This window comes from Uloborus diversus, chromosome 8 (genome assembly GCF_026930045.1).
Source record: "Uloborus diversus isolate 005 chromosome 8, Udiv.v.3.1, whole genome shotgun sequence".
In the NCBI taxonomy this organism is placed as follows: Eukaryota; Metazoa; Arthropoda; class Arachnida; order Araneae; family Uloboridae; genus Uloborus; species Uloborus diversus.
Window position 1 is genome coordinate 35,231,664 of NC_072738.1, and position 24,707 is coordinate 35,256,370.

The 24,707-nt window shown below is 34.3% G+C and overlaps 1 protein-coding gene across 1 annotated transcript; it reads left to right on the forward strand.

Annotated features, from left to right (window-relative positions):
* Window positions 1-20,172: 20,172 nt before the first annotated feature.
* On the forward strand, window positions 20,173-20,688 carry LOC129228020 (uncharacterized). The gene has a single exon (XM_054862646.1). It carries the CDS (start codon window positions 20,173-20,175, stop codon window positions 20,686-20,688), a length of 516 nt encoding a protein of 171 aa, XP_054718621.1.
* The last annotated feature ends 4,019 nt before the right edge of the window (window positions 20,689-24,707 follow it).

The window sequence follows — 24,707 nt, forward strand, 5'->3', positions numbered from 1 at the left end:
AAAAAAAAAAACTTAGGGGCAGGGAAAATGGTTACTTTGCTTACTATCAGGTTTTTTATGGTACGTCTTTAGTGTTGGATGAATTAGTCGTTTCACACATTACAAAAATGTTTCTATGGGAAACAGCGATTTTTTTTTTTTAAATAAAATTTTTGTTTTCATTAAATTCCTGTTCAATGTTATTTGATGGAAAAACAAAAGAAAAAAAAACTAACATTAGGTGGCATAAAAGGAATATGTGGTGACTTTTTTCCGATTTGACAAAATGTTCAACCGAACAAATAAGATTTCTTTTAAAAAAAAAACACAAAACGTTTAAAAAATGCCTAGTTATCGAACTAAAATTAACTATTCAAGACGTATAGTTAGTTTTCCTTTGACAACGTAAGTTACAAAGGCAAAAAGTTTCAACCTCTCCCTTTATGAAATCCTGGACACGGGCCTGATATAATTGTAATGGTTACTCGTAGGCACGTGGTTGAAAAAAATAACAAGTCATCCCTTCAAAATGTTCTTACAAATGTGAAACAAGTTAGATATTGCACTAGTAAGTAAGTGTTGATAACACACTGTAGTATTTATATGATACATCAAGCTTTTAAGTCACAACAGAAGAATACTTCACATTTCATTTAAATTCACTATCACTTTTGCAGATAAGACAATCGTTAGCTTTTGCTTACATTAACACATTTAAGTTTTATTTACATTAAAGAAAAGTGACTATAGTGACACCATAAAACGAAGAAAAGTGCGGCTCAAGTCATGAAGCGAATTTATTATCATTATCTAGCTTTCAATCATAACTTTGAGTGTTGAAACATGCATATTTTTCTTATTGGATAAGTTTGGTTTGAAATGACTAGAACCGCACTTTTCTTCGTTTGTGGTGTCATTTTCTTGGAATTTTCAAAAACTACAGGAATTCTTAAATTGTCCTTTCTGACTCAGAAAATGTATTTTGTCCTTTTGAGTGCATCATGAAAAGTGCTTGGTTTCTTTTTAAAAAAAATCTGTTATTTACAGGTATTGTATCGATAATTGTATTGTAATTTTTATAGTTGAATGGTATGTAAAACTTTAAATTAAAGAAAGAAAGAAATGCAAGAGTTTAGGTCCTACTTAGTTTAATTGAATATTGTACTTGTTGCGAATTCAACATTCAGCACCAGGGGTGCCCATCCCCTCCAAGCTCAATGGCGCAAATTCCCTCCCAAAAATGCTCTCGCTTTCGAATTGGGTTAAACATAACAGTTTTCAGAGTGTTTAATTTCCAGTAAAATTCAGGGGGGGGGAGCGCTAACAAATACCATTTGAACTGAAATGTTGTTGGATTGTTGACCCGCCTTGCCTTCCCTAATTTTGAAACGTGGTAAACAAATTTCTGGGTAATTTTGTTCCTTAAGTAAACAAATTTCTGGGTACCCATGAATTTTGCTACACCTTTTTTTTTTTTTTTCAAACGTATGAATGATTACAGGGACAACTTTCTGGCTTGGAATGGAGTCATTACTAGATGTATACAAAATGAACCGTGAAACGGAAATTTATTGTCAATTAAATAGGGGGTCCGGGGAAATTCTACCCCAGAAAATTTTGGAAATTGTAATTTTAAAACCAGTTTCAGACGATCTCTGTGGAAGTTTGGGGGGAAAAAGGTGTATTGCGCCCTTCCCGGTAATTTTTCACTATTGAAACTTTAAAAGCGCAATTGTAGATAGATTAAAATTGTGTGAAAGAGGGATTTCCTTTGTTTTCAAAATTGTTATTCTAAAAACGCAGTTTCAGACTATCTGTGGTAATGTTAGGGAAAGAAGAGATCCTAGGGCTTGCCCCAGAAAATTTTTTCAAAATTAAAGTCTTAAAAACGCTATCTATGGTTGGGGGAAAAGCAATTTTCTGAAATTGAAGTTCTAAAATCGCAATTGTAGCCACCTTTGTGACGTTAAGAAAAAGAGTTTTCGAATGCTCTCCCGGAATTTTCTCGATATTGAAGCCCTAAAAACCAAATTTAGGACGACTTTTTAATAATGTTGACGAGAATGGGGAGGAGGGAGAAGGGCGTTCCACTTAAATTTCCGAACTTGTAGCTTTAGAAACACTTTTGATATATCTTGATAATGTTAATGGAAGGTGAATTTCGGTGCCATTCTCCCGGCAATTTTTTTGCAATTGATACTCCAAAAACGCAATTCTAGGCTTGTCTTTGATCGTGTTAAGGAAAGAGCAGGGCTGCGGAGTCGGAAGAAAAATGGCCGACTCCGACCCCGACTCCGACTCCTGGATTTTGAAACGCCCGACTCCGACTCCAACTCCGACTCCGACTCCGGATTTTTTTTTTAATTTTTTTAATTGTATTTTTTAAACTCCCTCTCTCCATTCAAGGGAAGGGGGAAAACCTCTTAACAGAGATTGAAATATTAATTCCTTTTTATGAAAATTCAGCATTTTGTTTTTTATTGTAAACCAAAGACGTCATACAACGTTAGAAATTCAATTTAAAAATCAAACTTTCCAATAGTTACGAGTTAAAAAGTGAGATGACTTAAAAATCCCTTTTAAAAATTTTGAAAATGATTATCTGTAATTTGCCCCCCTTTAATGTTTAACAAATATATATTGATCAAATCGTGTGCTTTCAATTTTTGAAAGCTGTAACTTGAGAGAAAAAAAACTTTTTTTCTAAATCCAAGTTCTTGCGAGGGAGTGGTTTGCCCCTGGAGACATCCATCTAGTAGATGACACCCAAAGTTAATTTCAGAGTTTATAAAAAATATAAATACTTTAATTCTGAAAATTTTCACGAATATATTTTAAATTATATTTCATCAATAAAATTTCAACGAAAATATGGCACATATGCGTCAGGAGCTAATTTTACACAAAACGCGGCGGTATACAAATTTGTACGAATAGCTTTTACTATACCTATATTTCTTCTTCGCTAAATTTTTAATTTAAATTTTATTGGCTGCTTTAAAATTAACCTAAATATGAAGATTTTAAGATTAACTGCAATTCTTGAGTGTTGTAATCAAGAAATTTTTTACACTTATTTTGTTACATACTTTTTACTGAGAACCAAGCTTACAGAAATAGGCTTAATAAAGAAAAAAACATTAGATTATTTCATCGAATCTTTTGGATTCGTGCTTTCGAGCCAGAACTTCTTTGAATTTGCCGATCACACTTAAACGTTTCAACCTTAGCTACAGGCGTCGACTTACTAATTTGTTACGTTTCTTTTACTATTTTTAACTGAGATAGAACAAAACACTATATTTCTATTTTTATTTGAAAGTGATTACTTGAAAATGTTATTCAACAAAACCGTTTGCTGACAGTTGCTATTAGTTAAGTTAAAAAGCAAGCAAACTAGGGGACGGCTACAGAAAGTTCAGTAAGCATTCAAGCTAGCTGATTGCCATAATGGCAGTTATTTTCTCATTAGTATCTTTTTATACATGTAATCGAACCAATTGGTAATCAATTTTTAAAAAATGCAAGGAGAGTCAGTGAAAAGGAAAGAAAAAAAGAAGCCCGGAGTCGGAGTCGGAGTCGGCATGTTTTCCAACGACTCCGACTCCGACTCATGTATTCCAAAATCAGTCCGACTCCGACTCTTCGACTCCGACTCCGACTCCACAGCCCTGCGAAAGAGGGGGGAATCAGGGGCTCTCTCCTATAAATTTTTCAAAATTGCATGACGAGAAACGCAGTTTTAGATGACTCTTGATAATAAAGAGGATGTCATTCTGGCGTTCAAATCTTCTGATCCAACTTTGAAATGGAAACCAACTCCATGTCGTCTGTGATGCTCCTTTCATTGAAAAAGAGACACGGTCATTAAATTTTGGAAAGAGCACCAGGGCTGTCGCTATTTCAAAAACACTGGGGTGAGGGAGGTACGCTTTTTGCGGCCCCTTAATTTTTTCAAACGCATGTTCGAATGTGCAGAGAGAGATTTGGCTTCTGGTTTAGCAGGGATAGTCATATTACTAGGCCTTAGTACTAGCAATATAAATATTCGTTTGGATAATATTCAATCAGAATTAGGGGGTGTCGGAGGGCTACCTTCTTGCATTATTTTGCAATTTGAAGACATAAAAACGCAGTTTTAAACTATATTTTAAGTTTGGGAGGAAGGGGAGAAGAGTTCCAGAGGATAGCATCTCTCGATAATTTTTCCAAATTTAAATTCCCAACACAATCGTACGTTATATTTAATTATGTTCAGAAGAGGGGTCCAGGGGCTCTCCCTCGGGAATTTTCAAGACTGTTATTTGAAAAACAGTTTTAGACGATTTCTGATGATGTTAAGGGAGGAAGAGACTGTAGGTCATCATTCTATAATTTTTCAAAGTGCAAACTTGAAGCACGCATTCCCAATTGTGAATTATTTCTGATCGTGACATGTAAAGGGGGGGTCTGGGGCTCTCCCCCGAAAAAAAATTTGAAAATTGTAGATCGAAAAATGCAGTTTAAGACAATCTATGGTGATATTAAGGGGATGAGAGATACGTCCTCCCCCATCGAAATATTTTGAAATTTTGAAGTCTTAAAAACGCGATTGTAGACTTTTTTGTTAAAATTTAGTGCACCGCCAGTTTCTTGAAATCAAAGCTCCGGAAACGTAATTTAAGCCAACCTTCGATGAAAGGGGGAGGGAGTTTTGAAGGGTTCGCGACCAGAAATGTTTCGTAATTGATGCACTAAAAGCGAGATTTAAGACATTTTTCGATGATGTTGGCGAGAGAGAGAGAAAGAGAGAGAGAGAGGCATTCTCTCGAAAAAAAATTCGATCCGTAGAAACCGCAGTTTTAGAAGATTTTTGTTAACGTTAATGGGTGGAGAGATTCGGGGTCCTCCCCTGGTAAATTTTCAAAACTGAAATTCAATTAAAGTAATCGTAGACGATTTATTAATACTGTTAGAGGGGTAGGAGGTTTTGGAGATCTCTCCCCTGAAAATTTTTCTAAATTGAAGCCTTAACAATGATATTTTTGAGGATGCCCGGTAATATTTGGAGGACGACAGTTTCGGAACAACTCAGGGAGTTTTTTTTAAATTAAAGTCTAAAAGACGAAATTTATTCGACCTTGAATGATTAATTGAGAGGGCATTTCTCGGAGGTTAAGTTGGGAGCACTCTCATGGTTTTTCGAAATTGCAGTCCTAAATACTCAGGTGTAGGCCAGCTTTAATGACGTTAGGCTAAAGGATGGGGTTTGAGAACAATTTTTCCGGGATTTTTTCAAAACCTAAATTTTAAAAACTCACTTCCAGGCCAGCTTTGGGGACGTAAAAGAAGGGTTTGGAGTTCCCCACTCTTCCTTTCAGTTTAGCTACGTCCCTCCTATCTTCATTGTCAATTTTAATTACTGATAAACATATTGTAGTAATATTTTCTTCCAATTATCCTTTGCCAAACACGATTATTTGCTTGGATTTTCCATAGTAAAACTTTCAATCCCCCCCCCCTAATATTTTTTTGTTTTCTTGCAATACAAGCGTTTGCGGCCTTGGAAAAAGGACTTTTAACATTTTGAACGGATGTGGTAATTTTCTGCGATACTTTAGGTCTCTATTCCACTTCATTTTATTTTAAATATGCCACCTGTATCTCTTGATTAAGCTGTGATTTAATTACGATTTTTACATTCAAAAATTTAGAACTTTTGGTGTGAGTATTCATTACAATACATTGACTCTCTCTTTGCATTTAACTGTTTTATTATTTTTTTTTCCTCTCTATTTCGCATTTATTTCGGCGACCCATACATTTTTCTCCACTTAGCAATGATTTTCAGGACAATATTTTTCACCAAAAAAAAAACATATAGGAATGTTTCGGCGAACCCTATCCTATGGGCTGTTCTAATGAAGCTGTCCTATTTATGTATGTTTTTTTTTTCTTTTTTTTTTTCTTTTTTTTTTTTACTGAAGAACCATAAAGCATAATTTTGTATAACCAGGGCCATCGAGAGACAAGGCGGACACCATGTCAGTTTTGTCGCCTTTCCTCCCTCCCATTATGCTAATTCTACTCTATGCACAATACTTTAATTTGAGCCGAGCCCATATTTCCGACTAGGCAGAAATACCCACTTTGCGGCCTAGTGAAGATTGCACAGTACTGAATACTTTATTTATTTATTATTATTATTATTTTTTTTTTTTGGTTAATAAAAATGTTTGAGGCGTACATCTCCGCGACTCTTAATAAAAGAGAATCATGGATGTTCCCAAATTGTATTTTAAGATTACATTTTCCATTCAAATTTTACAGAAAAAATACTTTTTGTTACCATTATTTTAATTGTTCATTTATAATTACCATTTCAATTTTTTAAAACAGCTAAGAGTTTCCCTTTCTCTTCTTTCGTTTTCATCGCTAAAATGAAATTGGCGGCCCCACTTCTGAAAAACTGGGGGATGTAGCACCCCCCCCCCCTCCCCCGTCTTGGCGACGGCCCTGAAGAGAACGTGAAAAAAGTATTATTAATGCATCTATTTCTTGTTCAGTAAGTTTAAATATTTTTTCTTTCCAAAATTCAAGAATTTCATGTTCTGAAGAAAAAAATGTTCTGGAAAAAAAAATCCCCCCCAAAAATTTTGATGGCGCAACTTGCGCCATAATCCCCCCCCCCCCTTGTGGGCACCCCTGTTCAGCACCTCTATTTCAAAAACTGGTATATAGCTCGCTTGACAGATGAACATGGTCCATTAAAGCAACAGAATACGTAATACGCCTGCGTTTCCAGTCTCTCCATATAATGAACACTCCCATATTCTGAACACTTTTGTTCGGTTCCATGAGTGTACAGAATAGAGGATTCCGTTCCAGGAAGTACAAGGCACATGGTAATAATTGTCAACTGTAAAAACCAAAACGAAAGAAAAACTTACATTCCCGTACAGGAAGTCTTGATTATTAGTATTTTTCGTTGGCGAGAAATTAGATTGAAATAGTAGCGGTTTTTTACATAATTGTCGTTTTTGTCTTAATTTAGGCTGAAACAGTCGTCATAGTCTGCAGCTCTTCAAAATAGCTGCTTTTTTAGTCGTCAGTGGCAGCCCTGCAACTTTTATTGTGTTCATAAATGATAAATCAATCGTTCATCGTGTGAGACACAAAGTTTTTCTTGCTATTGCAGAAACACAAGGTGATTCAAACTTCAAATGAAGCTTGTGAAAATATTCGTTTTATGAGCGACATACGTTTGCATGGGAAATCTTTGCGGATTGTAAATCTTATGGGATTTTGCTGTCAATCCCGCTAAGTATCATCAGTGTTGCCAGATTGGGGGAAATTTTGGGGAAATGGGTTTTGAGGGGAATTCTTTGGGGAAAATTTTTTTTCCTTGGGGAAAACCTGGGGGGAAAAAACCCTCGGGAAATATTTTTTTTTTTTTCGTATTTAAATTTGCGTCTTGACATCTGGTAGTTACATTGTTTGTATCAAACAGCGTTGGTTTAGCTTTGCTCAACTTCATGGAATTCGCATTTCGTATTATGTGGAATATTATGCTACGGAATTCGCATTAATAGTTCTGCGTGAGTAACTAGTTGATACGTGAAACAGGCAAAAATAAGTGTGATGAAAAATGTTCTTAGATAAATATATACAAAAATCATAGTTTAAATGTACATACAGAAGCAGAGTAGTAAATGCGAGTAGAAAAAAAAAATATTTGACTAATTCTTATCTTTCGGTCAGGCGCTTGTATTTATGACTAGTGGAACCCGCACGGCTTTTGCTCGTAGTAGAAAATTAAAAGGTATTTTGGTTCCCCTGTATATTTACAAATAATGGATGGTGAATTTCTCGCCAATTGATTTGCCCATGTTACGGTTCCACATTATGATAACTTGGCAATTTACTCGTTTATCTCACGATAATTTTGCTCGGTGAAATGTTCTTAAAATTGGAATAGAAAAAGAACAAAATCGAGTTTTCGAAAAATTCCTTAAAGGTGCACACCCCTGTGCTACAAACTAGTTCTTTACCAATTTTCATAGACAAAAATATCAGAGGAAGTCGATTCATTTTATGAAAATATTAGTGGTAAAATAATTTTTGAATTTGGGGAATTTTGATAGAAAACATCGCTTTTTGGGGAAAAGTTGGAAGGGAATTGGGGAAATTTGGATTTGACCATCTGGCTACACTGAGTATCATACACGATCGAGCGGAATTCGGGTTCGGTAACCCTACGCATGTGAGACTTATTAGTTCTGGTTCCTGGCATGAATTCAGCGAGGAACTTACTAGAGTACTAACCGACGCCATTTCGGATTATTACGAACTACAGAAATTTAAATACATATTAATTATTAGTCATAAAACTGACTGGGAGTTACAGAAAAGTTAAAAACTGATATTTAATATTTAGTTAGGATACCTATACATAACAGGTTTTCAGATAGCTATTATTTCTTAAGACTTTCTATACCTAGGCTAAAATAGTAATTTCAGATTCCTAACACGAATTTTGCATAAAAATATTTTCAATATTATCATTACAGAAATTCGAATTATCTAGCTATAAAGCTGTTTCATAGATGGCGCTAAAAACATTCATATCAGATAACTGCTCATTTTAGTGCAGTCTTTCTCAAAGTGGGCGATAACGCCCGCTTGTGGGCGCTGGAGGTCTATAGGGGGCAGTAAAGGGCACAGGGAAGATTGGGGGGCGTTGAAGCGGTTTAGGGGGGTGACGGCTAATTTAAAAATGTTTTTTTGCTTTTAGCACAAACTTTACCACTCCTTTACGCTTAACGCGCGTTTCCTCGTGTAACGCCATCTAGGGGACTAGACAGTAACTATTTCCTGTCCGATTGTTGTCAAACTGTACCATAGATGGCGATAAACTCCAATACGAAGGGAGAAGTTTCTAGTCCATTCTCGAAAAAGTGCTAGACCAGCCCCTCCCTAACCAGCCCGCCGCTGCCTCACATAAATGCGCATGCGCCATCATGTCACTATTACGAAAACAAGTGAATGTAGCGACTAGGTCAAGTGCTGCTGTACGTGCGGTGGTGACTGCGAGTGGTGTCATTAACAAGTTTTTAATACTCGATTTTTTACTTTGGCATTTTTGAAGACAAAATTATGTCGGAAGCAAAAAGGAAGAGACGGCAATATAGCGCGGAATATATAAAATATGGATTTATTGAAAATCCCACAAATCCATCTTCTCCTATGTGCCTTCTTTATCAAAAAAATATTTTCGAACGAAGCGATGAAACCCTCAAGGTTACAAGATCATTTGAATAAAATGCATTCAGATAAAAAAGACGAAAATCATTGAGAAGGAATACTAATGGAGGGAACCATAGCAAATGTCTCAGTGAAATAAACTTGGGGACCAATGTTTCCCAGGTCAGGTGACTTGTTTTGCTGGGAAGTGTTCGCGTTTTGGCACGCAATCGCACTTTTGGCATTAAATATTTTTCAGACGACGCGACAGAGCTTATTATGAAGTCGGGGCTACAAATCAGAGCAACTCTGGTTCCAACTCCTTTACCGCATATTAATAAATAAATAACGGATACAAATACAGGCCTATCATTCAAACTCCCTCTCCCCACTTTTTTCCGGATTTTAAAATATAATGCAATTGCATTTTTCATATATTTTGATGCTTATTCCCTGAAATGACGGGCATGTACAAATAGTTTAAAGTGTTCTATTATTGACTGAAATTTATAGATTCATATGTACTGTAATCAATGTTTTGAAATGATTTTATACGCAGTCATACTAGTATTATATTGAAGCATAAAAATAGCAAATCTTTATTCTTGCGCATCTGCTGTTCACAGGAGCTTGGCGAGAAGATACTCGCCAACAAAGCAAATGTACACATAATGCTTAAGAGCCGTTAAAATAATTACTAGTTTAGTAAAAAGTGTTTTTATGGAACTAAAATGTTATTTGCACTCAAGATATACAATGTTTTATAACTTTTATAGATAAAATAAGTACAAAAATTTAAAAATTATAGGCAATTGTGGAATATGTACTCGTTGAATGCATATAAATGTTATTTTTTCCTTATTTAGAAGTAAAAAAAATTCGTACATGCTAGGGAAAAGTTACTGGACCTCCTGGTGTGGCTTTTTCCTCACAGTTTACAATGCTAGAATACTGCACTATTACTATAAATCTAATTTTTCCCTTCTACAGTTAAAGGTTTTTATCATGCATGGCTTCAGCTAATGCAAACTTCTTCAGCGGTTACGGTCAACTCGAAATTGCTCCCCAAGTCACATGGTACTGTTGCCGTATCGGGATAGTAGGGTTGCACTCTCTCCATCTATTCCTTCTCAATGACGAAAATGTGACTTATTTTCACGAACTGGAAAAGAAACACGCAGTTCAGCCATCTGTGTCAAAACTTTTTTCAGTGGCTTCTAAGCAAGACGACGACGAACGCCGAGCTTCCTACAATATCTCCTTGCTATTTGCTCAAACAGGTAAACCTCACACTATTGGAGAGGATTTAATTTTACCGGCAATAAAAGAAGTAATAACTACTGTGCTCCATAAACGAGCGGCAGATATTATCCAAAAAATTCCTTTGAGCAATAGTTCCGTGCAAAGACGAATTGATGAGATGGCTGAAAACATTGAAGAGTCACTGTGCAATCATCTGAAGACTTCTAAATTCTCAATTCAGTTAGATGAGTCCACTTTACCAACCAATGAAGCATTGTTGTTGTCACACGTGAGGTTTATTAAAAATGAGAAAATATGTCAAACTACTATTTGCGAGAAATTTAGAGACGGATACAAAAGGAAAAACCATATGTAATACACTGGAAAAATTTTGTGATGAGAAAGAAATTCCACTGAAGAATATTATATCAGCTGCTACGGATGGCACTCCGGCTATGACCGGAAGTCACAAAGGCTTCATACGAGGCCTTTGAGAAAAGGCTTCATACGAGGCCTTTGAGAAAAGGCTTCATACGAGGCCTTTGAGATTTAAAGGCCATCATAGGCGGATTTACGGGGATGCCAGGGGGTGCGCCGCACCCCCAAAATTTTTGGTTGGGTTTTGAAAAAAATTAGTTTAGTATGTTTCACTCAGAAACGCAGTTGGGGGGGGGGGATTCATAGCTGCTATACTAGTAAATTTGCTTGAATCCAGTGTATCACCACTCGTCGCTAGTGCAAGAAAAACATAACTGTGCTCATATTAAGAATTTAAGTAATTTTATCCATTTGGAAAAAAAATCTAATAAATAATTTCATGCAAATAAAGAAACTTCACAAACAATTTATTATTCAGTGCTGTGTTATTGTATAGAATAACTACATGTACTGTAATTGGGTATTTATTCGTTTTTCAATACCAATTCTTCTATTTTGAAACAACAATGGCTAATGAAGTCCAAAAAAAAAAAAAAAAACATGGCTATTGCAAGAAACTTTATCAATAAAATCTACACCGAAATCAACCGAAAACCAACATTTTTAAAGTAAATTTTCAAAAATTTTTGAAGGAGGACTCCCGGACATTTTGCTGCAGTGGGGCATCCAGGGGGAAGGAGCACAACACTGGTGACCATTCCCACAAAATGCTGAAAAGATGTTTTTTAAAAAATATTCTTTATTATTGAAGAGAAGAAAAGATCTCATTTTGGGAAAACGCAGTTATTTTACGAAAAAAAAAGAATGTTTTGAAAAAATCTTAATTTCTTTCAAAACGAAAAATTGACATTTAAATTTTTCAACAGCTTCAGATTATTGGCAGCGAATTGTATGCCTCCTCCCCCCTCCTCGCACAATCCTCTTTCTTTCATATTTCCAACCTTCCTTTTTTTTTCTTTTTTTCTATTAGTCCTCAAAATTTTTCTTCTCCAAAGCCCTTTATCCAGTCTAAGTTATTACAGAGTAACTCAAATTTCATTTCTTGGACTTCACTTTCGCAAAATTTCCAAGGAAGAGCTTCTAATCAACTGAATACATCGAAAATCGTTTAAAATTGCGTTTTTGGAGCTTCAGTTTTGAAAAACTGCAGTGTCCCTACACTGTAAAACATCTCGGAAAACTCTCTGAATATACAAAAAAGCTTTCCGTAATACACAGATTCGTACGCCCTCAGCAGTTTTCTGCTCTTATCAAATACATTTCCTGTTTAACAAGAAAGTAAGAGTCGACGCATGCGCAGCTCACGCTTCAATTTTATAGTCCAGCAGAAAATCCAAACTGAAACTCGTGAAAGCACGCAATGACTCATGTGCGAAGTAACACTCATCAAGGCCATTAGTAGAAGTTTTGTTCCTCGCATGAATTCACTGAAGATAATTTTAAAGTCTTATATTTTCTTGCTAATGTATCGTCATGAGATTGAATTTGAAGCTATGGTCACTTATTTTTAAGTACGAAGTGCAACTTCTCGACGTATGCTCGCGGAAGGAATACAAACTGAAATTAAAAACCAAATAACTGCCGAGAGGACGCCATGAAATTCGTTGCGTTGCATAACTTGTGTAGGTAATTTACTTTTTTCTTGGATACTTTTCTTTCTACCAAATGGGTAATTTTTGTAGGCAGAATTTTATTCTGTCATAAAAATCACCTTTTTGGTGACCAAAGGCTGCAAAAGACCACCACCGACGAATAGGTAAGTCGCTTTGCAACTCTATTACTTCAAAGTGATTTAGTTCATATAAATCTCGTTAAAAAAAAACTATTCCTCAGTATCATTTTTTCGTTGTGAACTATTGCAATTTGAAAATATTTTACATTACGTAGAACACATATTTAAAGTGCAAGTGTGTCTAGTTTTATTCTGTAAAATTTATGAATTGAAGATTATAAGAAACTTTAAATAAGTGTTATTGTGTACTTTGCTTTTATGTGTCAATCTCAGTTAATATTTGGCTGAACATTTATGTATCAAGCATTATGAATTAAATATTATAATATGCAAATTGTCAGGTTTGATAGTTCGTCTTTAAGGTTGCATGTTTTCATTCTCTTGTAAACAGTGTAGCTAGATTGTATGAAGTAAAAAAAACAAAAAACTATCTCTTGTAATTAGGAACATAGTGCTTCAGTATTATCTAAATGACGATATCTCTTTAAATATTTGCATTAGCGAAACGCTTTAAATTAGTTAAATGTGTATTAATTTCTTTAACAAATAGATTCATATATGTATTTAAAAGTGTCTTCATTTTTTTCGTTTTATGAGCCTCAATTTTACCAAAAAAAAAAAAGACTTAATAAAATAAATAATTTTGTATTTTTACACCATATTAAAGTATTTGACTTATAATTTATATGATACTTTGATTTATAATGTATATGATACTTTGATTTATAATTTATATTATACATGAAATATTATTTATCTCAGCAGAGCTTCATTAGTACGATTTATTTTAGTTGCAATGTACCTGCCCTTAAGGGAAAGAAGCTGCAAATATAACAAACAAGAATTATTTCTCAAAAATATATTTTTGTATATATATGAAATACACAAGCAATGAATAGCAATGAGAAAAAGAAAATTAAAAGTAGCAATTATTAGTGTAAAGTTGAAAGGTTGAATTCGCGGAGCTCATCAGCCGTGGAAGATCCGATAAATATGGTCAAAAGACCAAAAGATATTAAACTACTTACTAAATGGAGAGTGTTTAAGCTCTAATATATGCATTACATTGGGCCAAACGCACCATATGCTAAAGTATATGCAATAAACAAGAGCTTAAACCTAAAATTAAAAGTAGGGGTTTTTTACCTCGGCTAAATTAAGAAACAAGTCTCTATAATTTGTCTTCCTCAGGACTGTACCTACTGCATGCATACTAGTTTAATGTAGGACAGTCAGGAGGAATGAGTCAGTGGCAAAAATGGAACAGCTGCATTTACATGCCAAAATAAAAAGTAATATTATTTCATGTCATTGTTTTAAAAGTGATCATTTTTAAAAAACTATGTTATTAATATATACAATGTACATATGGGGAGAAGACGAGGGGCGTTCACCACGCAGACTGTGCCATTGACATTTTCAGGGGTTGCTTTTTTAAGGGGGGGGGGGCGCTTTATAGCATTTTATGGTTGCACCATCACTCTTATGGTGGGGGGGGGATTCTCGTATAATATGAAATGGAATAATCATGTAATAGAGTTCAATGTTTTAATAAATAAAATATATATTGCATTTTGCGCACACTGTAAAAATAATATCAGTAACCTATTTTGAATAAGTATTTATATTTGTGATGAGCTGGAAAAGGGCAAGAACAGAAGAATCAACCCGAATGGTTCCAGCAGGGGGACTTGGTGTCATATTTAAATTCATCAATTTCTCTGTTGGTACTTTTCGGTACACTTTGTTCGTCAGAGAAATTGACTTGAAGTGAACGAATTCCGGAACGCGAAGGGTAGGTAAGTCCTGTCAAATTTTATCCGAAGATAAAAGCTATCAAGTTTGATACAAGATATGTTTTTAAGTTCTGCATTAAAAATACAATATGTTGATAGTTTTGTCTTGAAAATATTGAGAGAAAAACTGAAGTTTACGATTGTTTAACAAACAATCCCCACTTTTCAGAAGGTACCCTCCCTCCAATTCCCAGACGATTTTGTGATTAGGAATGAAACTACTAGATTATTTCATAATTTTTAACTGTGCATATGTTATGCTGTTAACCATGCTATTTGTCATTAGAAATTCAAAAAAAAAAAAAAAAAAAAAATCCACGAATGATTCTAAAATTGCTTGTATTATTGCTCTTAGATATGAAAGAATTGAAACTGATATGGTATGTAATACTATAATAAAGAATTATATTTTAGAAAAAATCACGGAAAAAGGATTCCGAAATTCTCGGAAACGTTTTTGAAAATTGTTTGGAGAATTCCAAAATACTCGGAAACGTTTTCGAAACTTTCATGAACCACAGCTGCACAGAATACTCAGAAACATTTCTGGAAATTACGGAAAGAGGATTCCGAAATACTCAGAAACGTTTCTGAAAATTACAGAAAGAGGATTCCGAAATACTCAGACACATTTCTGGACATTACAGAAAGAGGATTCCGAAATACTCAGAAACGTTTCTGAAAATTACAGAAAGAGGATTCCGAAATACTCAGACACGTTTCTGGACATTACAGAAAGAGGATTCCGAAATACTCAGACACGTTTCTGGACATTACAGAAAGAGGATTCCGAAATACTCAGAAACGTTTTGGAAACTTTCATGAACCACAGCTGCACGATATACTCAGAAACGTTTCCGGATTTTTTTTACAGTGTAATGTTACCAAATATGGTCTTACACTCATGTGTTTAAGACTTCAATTTTGGAAAATATTCGAACAAGGGCCACGGACCCCCTTTCTCTAATATCATCAAAGAGTTAATATTTTGGTTTTGAAAACTACTATTCCGAAATATTTAAATGGGAGAATCTTTTTTTTTTTTTAATACCATGGAGTATTGCAGAAGAACTTCATTTATAGGACTTCAATTTCGAAAATTTTCCAGGGGAGAGCTCCAGAACACCCCGTCCGGTAATAGCATCAAAAATTGTCCTCCGTAGTGTTTTTGAAACTTCAATTATGAAAAATAAAAGAGGTAGCGTGGGGGAGGGAAGGGGGGGTACATATTTCTGTCTGCTTTTCAAAAAACCGATTGGAGACAGTCTAGGAGTCGCATTCCTAACCCAAACTATAAATATGGACTATAATCACATTTATAAGACTAAAATTTCTAAAAATAGCCTTGAAGCCACACGTACCTTTCTTGCCCCTAAAATATCACCAAGAACTGTAAAACTGCGTTTTCAAAACTACTATTTCAAATTTTTTCTGGGGCCAGAATCCCATTCCAAAACAGTAGCTGGATTCACCCATTGCTTCTAATATCGACTTCCGTCTAAGACTTTTTCTGCAGTTTGAAATGTTAAGAATGGCTCATCCCCTAATCTTAGTAAATATGGTTTACATTGCGTTTTTTAGACTTAAAAGTGTGTCCCGCTCTAAAATTATTTTCTGATTTTGCCACTGTTTTGTTATTCCGAGAATATCGCCCCCCCCCCCCCCAAAAAAAAAAAATCCCTGTTATTGTTGCACCCCCTAATATTTCGGCCTAAATCCGCCTATGCATCCAACTAGCAAATGACGTCATCGTTCGTCGATCCACAATGATATTGGAAAGTGCGCGCGCTTCGATTAGTATTTTGGTTTAATTAAACTATTTGGTTTATTTATTTTTGTCTTCTGTTATTTTAGTAGCATTAAAAGTTCTACTTTTTCATTTGAAAACATGAAAAGGAACCGATAATCATCATTAAAAAATACACTGAGCTTAATTCATAGTATTTTACATAAAAACATTTATAAGTCTTACAAAGTATTCAAATAACTAAACACGATTTTATTTTACAATCATGTTAAAACGAAGAGACAAAAAAACAGTTTTATTTTTCATTTGAATTTTTTTTAAACTAATCGCATTTTAACTACTCGTATATTGTATTGAAACATCAAGTCTTAAAAAAATATTCAATTAAATAAATGAACTTTCATTTTACAATTACATCATTCCAAAAAATAATTTTACCATTGTATCTGAATAAGAATTAAATGAAATTTTAAAAAATAAATAGACAATTTTACTTAAGTAAACGGGAAACATGACTGCAATATGTTTCAAAGACATAACATCAAATTCAAGTACATAATACCAGATTATTAATGTTAGCTTAGCTTAGGGCGCTGTTTACTTTAGGGTGCCATCCTCCAAAGTAAACAGCGCCCTACCCCGTTCAATTATGAAAACTTCAAGAAAAATACCCCTAAAACATCTCCCCCATCTCCTTTGAAATTTCAAGGGCACAGTTGTTCATAACTATAGCCGTTGAAAGGCTATCATTACTATGAGACTATGATTCCAACCCCCCCCCCCCCCCCCTTCGGTGGGAGCACTCGAAAAATTACACAGGAATTCAACTTGAAAAATGTTAATTAAAGAATGAATTGTACAACATCATGAATACTGTATGTTGTACATCTAAAAAATGTCTTCAATTTCTGAGCAGTCTTTTTTTTTTTTTTTTTTTAGAATTTGGCTACTTTTCCATTTTCAGCTTTTTTTTGCTGCTAATGATTCTTGTGTGTGTGTGTGTGTGTGTGGGAGGGGAGGGACTTTAATAGTTCATCATTTTAGGCTTTTGAAAAATTATTTTAAAAAGCATTAATTGATGACAAAGTAACCTTTTTTGAAAAACTTTCCACTGAATGATATTTCAGCAACTTTCTTCAATACTTAAAACCTTATATATGTTAAATTTAGATCGACATTTTGCTGAGTATGCTCTTTTAGGAATTCAGTGTGACAGTTTCATGACAGGGGGAAGGGAGGGATAACAAGAAGTGTGACATCACGCGTTGTTTATAACAATATGCTCATGTTGAACAGCGTTACATGTAACAAGGGGGGGGGGGGGGATTTGTTCAAAATTTTGTAACATCCTTTATGGACAGCCTCTTAGTTCAATTTATGTTACAGTTTCAGAGTTTCTGAAAGCTTATTAACGGAAAACCCAAGGAGTTCAAAAAAATATATAGTTCAAGACATTTTGCCCTTTCTAAGCATAACAAACATGCATAAAGCATTTGGCAAAATTAAGTTGTGTATCCACTGCTCAAAAATACTGCTCAAAAGTAATCTTTCGCAAACCCAGAAATTATGAATACAGTTAACTCAACCACAATTTGTGCAAAAATATCATAAAACTTAAAGACAACACTGGAAGAAAAAAAAACATTTTTTTTTTCAATTTACGCACAGAACCAGTTTGTTTGAATAATATTGCAGTGGCGTAGTTGGGGGGGGGGTGTTTGAGTATCGAACCCACGACTTACGGCGTTCAAAGCTAATCTTCTACCTCAGAACTACGGAAGCCCATCAAGGAATGTTTTTTGATCAAAATTACACATGCTAGAGTATGAAACAATTTAATCGAAACTGAAAATATAAGATTAGTTCAGTTAAAAGCCTGTTTCAATAAACTTGTTTACATATTAACTGAATATCAACACCAAGTTACGTTGCTTCTGATAGCAACAAGTATATTTGCAGAAAATTTTGACTTATGTATATTGTCAGCTTGGAAAATCCATTTCGAATAAATTCGTGTACAAAGCTGAAAAAATAAAGAAATAAAAAGTTGCAAGTTAATCGTTTCAAATATTAAAGCAGTATGCTGAAATAACAAATTACAGACAAAGATATTAGAAAGGAAACTGACAGTTGTTTGTGTAATGGAGGAAAAGTTAAGTAACCTTAACTGCATGAACTCAAATTCATGAAACGTAAATTTGTTTATCTCAGAAAAGTACTTACTTCCGAACTGTAAAATTTATTCCATGTGGCGCCCAATTTTTTTCTTCGCATGCAGGTTGTTCGGAAGCTGAAATCGCTGACTCACTTTCACTCAGCAGACAGTTACAAGACTTAATTATATATATTTTTAATTACCTCTACATTCCGGTACGAGGAAAGGATGAGATAAATCCAACAGTATTGTACTCAAAAATGTACATTCGAAGTTACATATTTCATATTTCATCTATTTCAGCCAGAGCAAGCAACACTACTGTTTACTGGTAAACTGCACTGCTTTCAAAGTTTCGTGCCAAGTTCATAGATCGATGACTGGTGGCGTAACTAAGCGGGGGGGGGGAGGAGTTTTCTGGCCTGTTATCACGTGGGCCACGCTTCATAGCGTACTTAAAAAATAAAATTCCAGGTGTGCTCGCTGTACATTGCGTCATTCATAGACAGCATTTGGTTGCGAAAAATTTGAGTGAGCACCTATCTCAATCACTGCAATATATCATCAAAGCAGTCAACAAAATCCGAAAAAGCTCTTTAAATGACAGGTTATTTAATCAGCTTTGTGTTGCTAATGATGAAGATTTCAACCGATTACTATATCACACAGAAGTGCGTTGGTTATCAAGAAGTAACTGTGTGACTCGATTTTACAAACTATTTGACTCTGTGATAGAATTCTTGGAAAACAAAGACAAAGAATTGCACGACAACCTTATCATTTCAAAGAATGATATTGCGTACTTGACAGACCTGTATAAATTATTTACTGATGTCAATCTCCAACTTCAAGCTGACGATTTGAATTTGATTAAAACAAAAAATATCATTGCTGCTTTTGTAGCCAAATCGCTCTTATCCTTTTACCTGCCGATGTTCCCAAATGGGAACATTTTTTTGTGAATTTTTTTTAATAACCTAATTATTTGTGTAGACTTGTCATATTTTCTGAAATGACACATAACAGTATTAATTTATTTTAGGTGTTCTTAATTTTTTAAACTACGTTTAACCTTTATCTTGAAATTAAAGTCAAATTTACTGAATTTCTGAACTTAGAATTTGTCTAAGTTTTTCTGTTTCTGCTTTTAAAGAAAAAGATGTGAGAAATATTTTATTGGCGTTATTTAGTGGCCAGAGGACATATATTTTATTTCAATTTAACTAAATATTTCCAATTATTATTTCTTGTGAGTTATTTCCATAAGAACCGACACGTTCCCATTTGGGAACATCGGCGTTTAGAGTATAGTATTTGAGAGGGATTTTCGTCAATCGCGGAATTTGAGTGTGATTCCTCTTTATTTCAAATATTTTGTTGTGGAAGATCTGTTTTGTGTTGAATACGCGTGTTCGGTTCTTTCATTCACGAACATACATTTTTTATCAATCAGCTTGCTCTTCACACCATTATTCTATTGTAAATATGACCTTCACACCCGCCTTCATGCATTCTCTCTAAGTAAATCGCGTTTTCGGGGTTGGAATTCTTGTTTTCTACCCTACTCACTTTCTAAGAATTGTATGTGTTTCACACTTTTAAAATGTATCTCGTGACTGTCGGGTAGATAAAGATATTTTTATGAACTTTTATGCCTTTTATTTTTTTTACTTATAAAGCCTTTTATGAACTTTGACCAGTCTCATTTCATCATTTCATTTCATTACTCAGCTCACGTGCGTTCTGTTTCTTTTAGCGAGTCTCATACGTACCAACGATTTTGTTTTTAGACTCAGAATAATGTAGTTTTAATCTATTTAGTGTTTTTGAACTATCATTCCGTATAAACAGCAATCTAGAGATGCCTCGCAAGTTTTTAACGTTAGAAGCTGCGTTAGGTTATTTCCACAGCTTATCCAACAGCGAACTTGATGACGAACACGAGCATGATCTTTGTATTTTGCTACCTGATAAACACGCGAGTCTGAGTGATGAAGAACACATAAACGATGAAGCCTTAAATGAAGTTTATCCTAAAGATGTCTGCAGCCATGTTGACTTGATGCTTAGCGATGAAGATACAGGTTCAAATAGTTCAGATGATCAGCTTCACAATTCAGGATATCAAAAGGGAAACACAACCTCATGCTCGACTCCAAAAGCAAAGAAGCGGAAACAAGAACCCTATCCCAGTTGGAAAAAATATGCTAAGTTTGAAGAAAATCTTCCGGGGAAAAAACTCGAAAAATTGACTGAAAAATTCCCCAAGCTTCAGGCAATGGATCTTCTGCAGGTATTTTTTAAAATACGTCTTCTGGATTATATGCAACATCTAGCTGATATATTAACTCTCAGTGAAGGTGTCAAGCAGACCTGAACCTAAATCACACCTTCCTGTTCTGAATAGAAAAACAGATAACCATTATATTGTCCCCTTCACTCAGAGACGTTTTACGGTTTGTGAGAAGAACGTGCGAAAACGGGCATTGAATGTGAAAAAAGACTCCGTTCATCTTGCTTCCCCCAATACCATGGACAATAAGGAAGAAAAAGTGTCATTCAGAAGAGAAAAGTATAATAGTATGTAAAATAAACAAAAATATTCATATTTTTTCACACATTTCAAAGTAATAAAGTTTCAAAATCAATCCTCCCGTTTACTTCATTCCAAACGCCGATGTTCCCAAATGGGAACATCCTGAAAACCCTATTTAGAATTTTTTTTTTCGCCAAAACATGTTTAGGTTAGCTATACTAGAGGTAAATTGAGACATTTAGGCAAAAAATTAAAAGTAAAAATTCAAAATTTGAATTACGGCGTTTAAAAGGTTATACAAGAACAATATCGGCAGACGTGAGTCTCGCAATTTCCCTAATTTGTCAGCAGTATCCTTCAGCAACGACGACTTGCTTGTTGACTGCCAACTTTTGGAGAACCTCCACAGTAACTTCGGAGAACGATTCCAGGACATTTTAAAATTGGAAATACCGGACTGGTTGTTGGACCCTTTTTCAACAAATGTCAGCACAGCAGGATCACCTCAGCTGGAAGAACTCATCGAACTGATAACGAACGAGGAAATAAAAATTAAATTCAAAAATGGATACCAAGAATTTTGGCTACAAAAACCAATCCCGCAATTGTACCCTGGATTGTGGTCCAACGTTCAACGATTTTTGATAGCATTCCCATCATCGTACAGTATTTGTGTGAACGTGGATTTAGTGCTGTGGCAACGTTGCTAACTAAAAAGAGAAATCGGTTGCAGATTACCGAACGCGGTGACTTACGGCTGTTTTTGAGCAAATTCGAGCCTGATATTAACAAACTTGTTAAAAATCATCAAATTCATCCTTCACATTAGATTAGTTTCAAAATTCAAATTGTAATGTTTGTTTTAATAACATGAATAAAAGTTTTCCTAATATTACAAAATGGTAGTTTACATTACCCTCATCAGAAAGTCTTATTTTCCCATGACACACATAATTTAATCATTAAAATAATGACTGTGATTGTGATTCTTAAGATGTAGTAAAGTAAAAAAAAAATGTGGGCGCTAGAAAATAATTAATTCTCGAAATGGGCGGTAGGCAAAATAAGTTTGAGAACCTCTGTTTTAGTGGCATCATCTGCAAAGTAGTTAATTGCAGTTAAAATTTTAAACGTTTTAAACGTTTTAAAATTTTGTAAAAAAGCGATTTTTTGACATTTTTGCATATAATTGCTGATTAAGAAGTTCCGCCCAGAACTAAACAAGCCTACTTTCCCGTATACCATCATCGACTTTCAAACATATTTTCTCTGTTCAATATATTCGTTATTAGCTAAGACTGCAAATTGTACCTATCAAACATACCTTTTTAGCATTTCAAACACAAAATATTCGCCTCTCTCATCAGATAAAATAGATACGTACTTTTTTTTTTTAAAAAAAGCTATCAAAATAAAATAACAACCCTCTTTTGACCAGCAAAAAATTTTCCCTTAGAAAAAAACTTTAACCGATTTCAACCAGAAAAAATAATTAATCATAAAAATCTCATCAAAATAAATAATTATATTTAAAAAAAACTTTCTTCTGGACAAAAACTAAGCGCTTCGGGTTTTATTTTTCCTATTTTGATTTTTTCTTCAGCATATTATCTACATATTTTCGGTAGAATTGCCACCAATGACTACCAGACGATCCGCCTCTTTTACGTCGACAGCGGTGTTTTTTGCGAAAAATGGCAAAACAAAAGCATGGTTGCATGTACAGTGTGTCTCAATATTGTTGGCACTCGGAGGAAATGTCGGGAGCTAGGCACATGTTTTGAACTGAAATTTATTTCTAATTGTAGGCCGAAAACGCCAACGGAAAAAAAAAAAAACATGTTTTTCCAACGCTTGATTACAGTTTATCCATGCTTCTCTTGTTTTCAACTGGTTTGATTTTAACTCGTCCAAGGCCAAACGCCAACAATTTTGAGCAGCACTGCATTCATGTACGTTTGTCACACAATTTGGCACATCATTTTCGGCTTCAAATCTGGCGAAATATCATTAAGTTATCGTTAAATGCTAGCCAATTTATGACTTCACTTCTGTCTCATTACTTCCGTGATTTTATTACCACGATCAGCTTCTTTAATTTTACGACTTGTGAATTTCAAAAACTTTTTTTTCTGCTTCTTGAATTAAACTCCTCAGAGCAGTTCTATAGTAAGGAAATATATTTATTTGATATAAATGCATTGAATTGATTATTAACCTTGTTCCAAACGATGAATTTAATACTTGCAATATACCAAACACCCGGATATCACAGCTAGAGATTGCAGAGTTTACTACACAGTTTGATAAAACACGAATTTTAAAAGATTTGATTTCATTTTTGTTTAATGCACTGTTAAAAAAATGTATGATAATAACTCTGATAGGTTTTTACTTCGTTTTTATGAAACATATACGAAACATTATGTCTCCGGCTTGACAGTTCGGTTCCCCCCTCCCCCCCCCCCCCCGCCAAAATAACACCAACTTTTAACTTTTTAATACTTTATTTTTAAAATCAGTGTTCAAAAAACAAAAAGATGAAAATTATTTTGTTTACAATTCATGTAAAAAAATAACATTAGGATTATACATAAGCTAAATTTGGCAAACGATAAGTAAAAAAATGCAGTCGAAATGACATTATACTATAGAATAAAAAATATATAGTCTTTTTTAGTATAAAATAAAATATAGTATTGTATAAAATAAAATATAGTATTGTATAAAATAAAATATAGTATAAAATAAGTAGAATAATTCTATTTATTTTCATTTTACATTTTGTTTCGTTGTTGTTGCTCAGACGAACTTTATTAGTACACAAAAGCTTGGATTTTCTTTTTTCTGAGAGAATGCGTTTTGTTCTTACTAAAGAAAGTTGTAGTCGAAATGACATTATAGTATAGTATAAAAAATACGTAGTCTTTTTAGTATAAAATAAAATATAGTATAGTATAAAATAAAATATAGCATAAAATAAAATAAGTAGAATAATTCTATTCATTTTCATTTTACATTTTGTTTCGTTGTTGTTGCTCAGACAAACTTTATTCGGACACAAAAGCTCGGATTTTTTTTTTCTGAGAGAATGTGTTTTGTTCTTACTAAAGAAAGTTCACTGAGTTTTTTTCTTGTTGTTCAAAATAGTTTAACTTGAGGTATGTAAAATAATTAAGTTGTATCTTTTATAACAACTATAATTTTGAACCAGTGGGTCCTTGAAAGTATTGATTGCCAGTTTTCGTTTTCATGTCATATTAAGCCGAATTTTCAGCTATTATAAAATTTGCGCCTTAAGATTTGGTTTCGATACAACACGGTTCCTTGATTCACTACTTCAAAGTCTCGTATAACACGGTTTCGACAGGGGTGCCCACAGGAGGGGGGAGGGGGGTCATGGCGCACGCAGAATGCGCCATTGAAATTTTTAGGAGGGGTTGTTTTGAGGGATAGTTTTCTCATTTTCGGGGTGCTCTTGCTTTTGGGGAGTCTCTGCGATATTAAGGGGGGAGGGGTTGCCCTTGCCTTTAGAGGGATCGGCACCCCTGGTTTCGAGATAACACGAAACAGGGTTTCGATACAACACGATATATATTGACATGATTCGTGATATGTACATGATTAATTAGTTTAAAACATAAGTAAAGCAATTACAGTATAATTTCAATTTAACGATACCGATTTATTTTCTAAGTTCAATGATACATTTCACTTGTCCGGATTTGACTGTATTAAGTGGTTATGCCCCTCGATTCAACGAAATCCTTGATTTAATGATTACTTTTTCCAGTCCCTTGACCATCGTTAAATCGAGGTTAAGGCGTTTATAAAAACGAGCTGATGTGTGCATCACATGA

What these genes read in the sequence shown, in the direction of transcription:
- LOC129228020 (XM_054862646.1), top strand. Translation starts at nt 20,173, where the DNA reads ATGCCTCGCAAGTTTTTAACGTTAGAAGCTGCGTTAGGTTATTTCCAC.